Below are 6,000 nucleotides of genomic sequence, written 5' to 3' on the forward strand. Positions count from 1 at the left end.
TACAAAAATGACCATTAATTATAATCCACAATAATAATCCACATTTCCTGTTGCCGCAGGATTATTCTCCTGCTGTCGCAAACTGGATCAAATTAAGATCCAACGTCTGTACCTAGCCTAAAACCTCAAAGAGCAAACAAAAACAAATATCACAAAATATAATTGTACAAACTACTAAGCTACATGTATTTACAGCACAAACAAATAATACAAACTACTGATGGGTAGCAGTGTATCTATTTGCCCCTATAGTAGTAACTATCTATTCCGTCCACATCTACGGTATAATGAATCTTCTTTCCAATCAAAGGTTCCTGTATAACCACTGATACACAGGGAGAGAAATGTTGTCTCCAACGTAAATCCATGGCCCAGTTTTAGTACATTCTAACTTCCTGACCTGACCTATCACTAAGGTTACGTCCTGTCTTGATACTGTGTTATGGTCTTGTTGTTGTTGTAGTAGTGGTAATGTTGTGTGTGTGTGTGTCCCTGTCTAGCCCGCGTCGGACTCTTCCAAGAAGAATTTCCAACGTGGAGGGAACGAGTGTACCTGACACACAACTCATTACTGTCCGCAACCACATCAGGTGAGCTGAAGTCTTCATCTATAGCAGTAACTCTACCTGTCAGGTGTCCAACCACATCAGGTGAGCTGAAGTCTACCTGTCAGGTGTCCAACCACATCAGGTGAGCTGAAGTCTTCATCTATACCAGTAACTCTACCTGTCAGGTGTCCAACCACATCAGGTGAGCTGAAGTCTTCATCTATACCAGTAACTCTACCTGTCAGGTGTCCAACCACATCAGGTGAGCTGAAGTCTTCATCTATACCAGTAACTCTACCTGTCAGGTGTCCAACCACATCAGGTGAGCTGACGTTTCATTTTACATTTACATTTAAGTCATTTAGCAGACGCTCTTATCCAGAGCGACTTACAAATTGGTGCATTCACCTATAATATCCAGTAGAACAACCACTTTACAATAGTGCATCTAAATCCTTTAAAGGGGGGGGGGTTAGAAGGATTACTTTATCCTATCCCAGGTATTCCTTAAAGAGGTGGGGTTTCAGGTGTCTCCGGAAGGTGGTGATTGACTCCGCTGTCCTGGCATCGTGAGGGAGCTTGTTCCACCATTGGGGTGCCAGTGCAGCGAACAGTTTTGATTGGGCTGAGCGGGAACTGTGCTTCCTCAGAGGTAGGGAGGCGAGCAGGCCAGAGGTGGATGAACGCAGTGCCCTTGTTTGGGTGTAGGGCCTGATCAGAGCCTTTCATAGTGCTGGAGCTAGAAGTCTGAATCTACAGTGCCTTCGGAAAGTATTCAGACCCCTTGACTTTTTCCCAAACAATTTACGTTACAGCCTTATTATAAAATTGATTAAATAAATACAAATCCTCAATAATCTAATCACAATACCCCATAATGACATCACAATACCCCATGATGACAAAGTGAAAACAGGTTTCCTGAAATTTTGCTAATTTATAAAAATAAAACATCTAAATACCTTATTTACATAAGTATTTAGACCCTTTGCTATGAGACTTGAAATTGAGCTCAGGTTCATCCTGTTTCCATTGATCATCCTTGAGATGTTTCCAATCAATTGGTAAATTCAATTGATTGGACATGATTTGGAAAGGCACACACCTGTCTATATAGGTTCCACAGTTAACAGTGCATGTCAGAGCAAAAACCCAAGCCATGGGGTTGAAGGAATTTCCCGTAGAGCTCCGAGACGGGATTGTGTCGAGGCACAGATCTGGGGAAGGGTACCAAAAAATGTCTGCAGCATTGAAGGTCCCCAAGAACACAGTGGCCTCCATCATTCTTAAATGGAAGAAGTTTGGAACCACCAAGACTCTTCCTAGAGCTGGCCACCCGGCCAAACTGAGCAATCGGGGAAGAAGGGTCTTGGTCAGGGAGGTGACCAAGAACCCGATGGTCACTCTGACAGAGATCTAGAGTTCCTCTGTTAAGATGGGAGAACCTTCCAGAAGGACAACCTTCTCTGCAGCACTCCACCAATCAGGCCTTTATGGTAGAGTGACCAGACAGAAGCCACTCCTCGGACAGCCCACTTGGAGTTTGCCAAAAGGCACCTACAGTGGGGGAAAAAAGTATTTGATCCCCTGCTGATTTTGTACGTTTGCCCACTGATAAAGAAAGGATCAGTCTATAATTTTAATGGTAGGTTTATTTCAACAGTGAGAGACAGAATAACAACAAAAATATCCAGAAAAACGCATGTAAAAAATGTTATACATTGATTTGCATTTTAATGAGGAATATAAGTATTTGACCCCCTCTCAATCAGAAAGATTTCTGGCTCCCAGGTGTCTTTTATATAGGTAACAAGCTGAGATTAGGAGCACACTCTTAAAGGGAGTGCTCCTAACCGCAGCTTGTTACCTGTAAAAAAGACACCTGTCCACAGAGGCAATCAATCAGATTCCAAACTCTCCACCATGGCCAAGACCAAAGAGCTCTCCAAGGATGTCAGGGACAAGATTGTAGACCTACACAAGGCTGGAATGGGCTACAAGACCATCGCCTAGCAGCTTGGTGAGAAGGTGACAACATTTGGTGCGATTATGGAAGAAACACAAAAGAACTGTCAATCTCCCTCGGCCTGGGGCTCCATGCAAGATCTCACCTCGTGGGGTTGCAATGATCATGAGAACGGTGAGGAATCAGCCCAGAACTACACGGAAGGATCTTGTCAATGATCTCAAGGCAGCTGGGACCATTGTCACCAAGAAAACAATTGGTAACACACTATGCCGTGAAGGACTGAAATCCTGCAGTGCCCGCAAGGTCCCCCTGCTCAAGAATACATATACATGCCCGTCTGAAGTTTGCCAATGAACATCTGAATGATTCAGAGGACAACTGGTGAAAGTGTTGTGGTTAGATGAGACCAAAATGGAGCTCTTTGGCATCAACTCAACTTGTCGTGTTTGGAGGAGGAGGAATGCTGCCTATGACCCCAACAACACCATCTCCACCGTCAAACATGGAGGTGGAAACATTATGTTTTGGGGGTGTTTTTCTGCTAAGGGGACAGGACAACTTCACCGCATCATTTGACAGGGCCATGTACTGTCAAATCTCTTCCCTCAGCCAGGGCATTGAAAATGGGTCGTGGATGGGTATTCCAGCATGACAATGACCCAAAACGCATGGCCAAGGCAACAAAAAAGTAGCTCAAGAAGAAGCACATTAAGGTCCTGGAGTGGCCTAGCCAGTCTCCAGACCTTAATCCCATAGAAAATCTGTGGAGGGAGCTGAAGGTTCGAGTTGCCAAACGTCAGCCTCGAAACCTTAATGACTTGGAGAAGATCTGCAAAGAGGAGTGGGACAAAATCCCTCCTGAGATGTGTGCAAACCTGGTGGCCAACTACAAGAAACGTCTGATCTCTGTGATTGCCAACAAGAGTTTTGCCACCAAGTACTAAGTCATGTTTTGCAGAGGGGTCAAATACTTATTTCCCTCATTAAAATGGAAATAATTTTATAACATTTTTGACATTCGTTTTTCTGGATTTTTTTGTTGTTATTCCGTCTCTCACTGTTCATATAAACCTACCATTAAAATGATAGACTGATCATTTCTTTGTCAGTGGGCAAACGTACAAAATCAGCAGGGGATCAAATACTTTTTTCTCCCACTGTAAAGACTCTTAAGACAATTAGAAACAAGATTCTCTGGTTTGATGAAACCAAGATTGAACTCTTTGGCCTGAATGCCAAGCATCACGTCTGGAGGAAACCTGGCACCATCCCTATGGTGAAGCACGGTGGTGGCAGCCTCATGCTGTGAGGATGTTTTTCAACGGCAGGGACTGGTAGACTAGTCAGGATCGAGGCAAAGATGAACAGAGCAAAGTACAGTGAGATCCTTGATGAAAAACGCTCAAGACCTCAGACTGGGGCGAAGGTTCACCTTCCAACAGGACAAAGACCCAAAGCACACAGCCAAGACAATGCAGGAGTGGCTTCAGGCCTCTGAATGTCCTTGAGTGGCCCAGCCAGAGCCCAGACTTGAACCCAATCAAACATTTCTGAGAGCAACGCTCCCCATCCAACCTGACAGAGCTTGAGAGGATCTGCAGAGAGGAATGGGAGAAACTCCCCAAATACAGGTGTGCCAAGCTTGTAGCTTCATACCCAAGAAGACTTGATTGCTGCCAAAGGTGCTTCAACAAAGTACTGAGTAAAGGGTTTGAATACTTATGTTAATGTAATATTTCCGTTTTTTTTTATTTTATACATTTGCAAAAAATTCTAAAAACCTGTTTTTGCTTTGTCATTTTGTGGTATTGTGTGTAGATTTTAGAATAAGGATGTAACCTAACAAAATGTGGAAAAAGTCAAGGGGTCTGAATACATTCTGAAGGCACTGTATCTCAGACAAAGAGGATTCTTCTTCATCTTCATCTTTCTCCTCATCTACCTCTTCCTCCTCCTCCTCCTTCAGTGGTTTAATCCATTTTGTATGTATCTCTATTGCTTCCCAGTTCAGATATATCCAGCGGGACTACTAACAAGCAGTGGTCGACCCCAGTGGTTCTTCCACAGTCTCTGGACGTCGGCTCTTCATCTGGACCTTCCTCTGGGTCTTCCTCTGGCCTCTCCTCTGACCCCTCATCTGGTCCCTCCTCTGATCCCTCCTCTGGCCCCTCATCAGGGTCCTATGAAGGAGGAGGCAGCTGCCCCTGCAGCAACCAGCAACGTAGCAGTAGCTCAGAGGCACTACTTAACCGGACCACATCCTGCAACGAGGGGGGTCATGGTCAAGTTCAGGGTCAAAGGTCAAGAGGCATGCCCTTCAGAGGGGGACCCCCGTACAAGAGTTCCGAGGCGCTGACGGACGGTCATCTGAGGCAGCTGAACGTCCAGAGGTCCAGCCCAGAGAGACAGCTGGTGAACGGGCACGGGGTGGAGCACAACAGACTGGTTGGTCGAGTGTCTGTAGGGGTGAGGGGTCGGGGACGAGGAGACAGAGGAGGTTACGGTGATATCCTGAAGGACTATGTGTGGTGGAAGCAGCAGAGGCAGGTTGAACAGGTCCACGGCAATGGGAAGTTCCCTTCCTCTGTCCCTGCATCTTCTCTTTCTCACTTCAATGGTTACCCCCACCATCACCCCCAGCCGCAGGGGCATCTCTCAGGACCCCAGCCTCTGCATCTCTCCGAGGGCCCTCCAGCCTACAGAAGTCCCCTGATGCTCCGGGGGAAGCCTGGCGAGCCACGTCGGGTCAAGGTGACCCGCACCAAGTCATGTGGTCCCTTCATTCCCCTCCAGCAAAACCAGCAGGAGGCTGTTCTTTCCTCCTCCTCCTCTTCCTCCTTTGATCTTCCTCTCCCTCCCTCCTCCTCCTCCTCCTCCTCGACCGGGACCTTGACAGCTGCCCTGTACCCCCAACAGGGATTTGGGGTTGAGTCCCACCAGCACCAGCTGGATTCTGGATCAGGACCCAGTACCGATCTCAACAACAACCACCGTCTGAGACCACCCCTGTACTCTGACTCCATCACCCCAGACGACCCCACCCGTAGCCTGCACAAGGCCCTGGCTCTGGAGGGCCTGAGGGACTGGTACCTGAGGAATACCATGGGGGGGTTGGAGGTGGAGGCGGGGTTGGGGGTGAAGGTACGTACCACAAACTCCCTGCACGAGTCACACCCTCACCAGCTCCCACACCAGCCCCAGGCCTACCAGGGAGACTACCATACTTGCCAACTGCCACAGTCACAGACCTTCCAGGGACAACCACTACATGGCAAGTTGGTACGTACAGTCTGCTATGTCTGAGACGTTGTCATCAGTCTGTGTGTACGCTCTAGTGTTCTGTCTCTCTGTTGTTGTCCCTCCGTTTGCTGCCAGAGACACTCAATTACATAGGATCTCTCTCTCTCTCTCTCTCTCTCTCTCTCTGTCTCTGTCTCTCTGTCTCTCTGTCTCAGGTCTGTGGAGTTGTCTCTGTACCAGGAC

At 47.2% G+C, this 6,000-nt stretch overlaps 1 protein-coding gene across 1 annotated transcript in view; it reads left to right on the forward strand.

Moving 5' to 3' along the window:
* LOC115168790 (uncharacterized) overlaps nucleotides 1–6,000 on the forward strand; it is a gene marked incomplete at its 3' end in the record, with an annotated part of 31,060 nt that extends 25,060 nt beyond the window's left edge. The window contains exons 8-10 of the mRNA XM_029724346.1: nucleotides 501–590; nucleotides 4,524–5,792; nucleotides 5,973–6,000. Coding sequence (XP_029580206.1) covers nucleotides 501–590; nucleotides 4,524–5,792; nucleotides 5,973–6,000 — 1,387 coding nt within the window. The remainder of the gene's footprint in view (nucleotides 1–500; nucleotides 591–4,523; nucleotides 5,793–5,972) is intronic.

This window comes from Salmo trutta, chromosome 30 (genome assembly GCF_901001165.1).
Source record: "Salmo trutta chromosome 30, fSalTru1.1, whole genome shotgun sequence".
NCBI lineage: Eukaryota > Metazoa > Chordata > Actinopteri > Salmoniformes > Salmonidae > Salmo > Salmo trutta.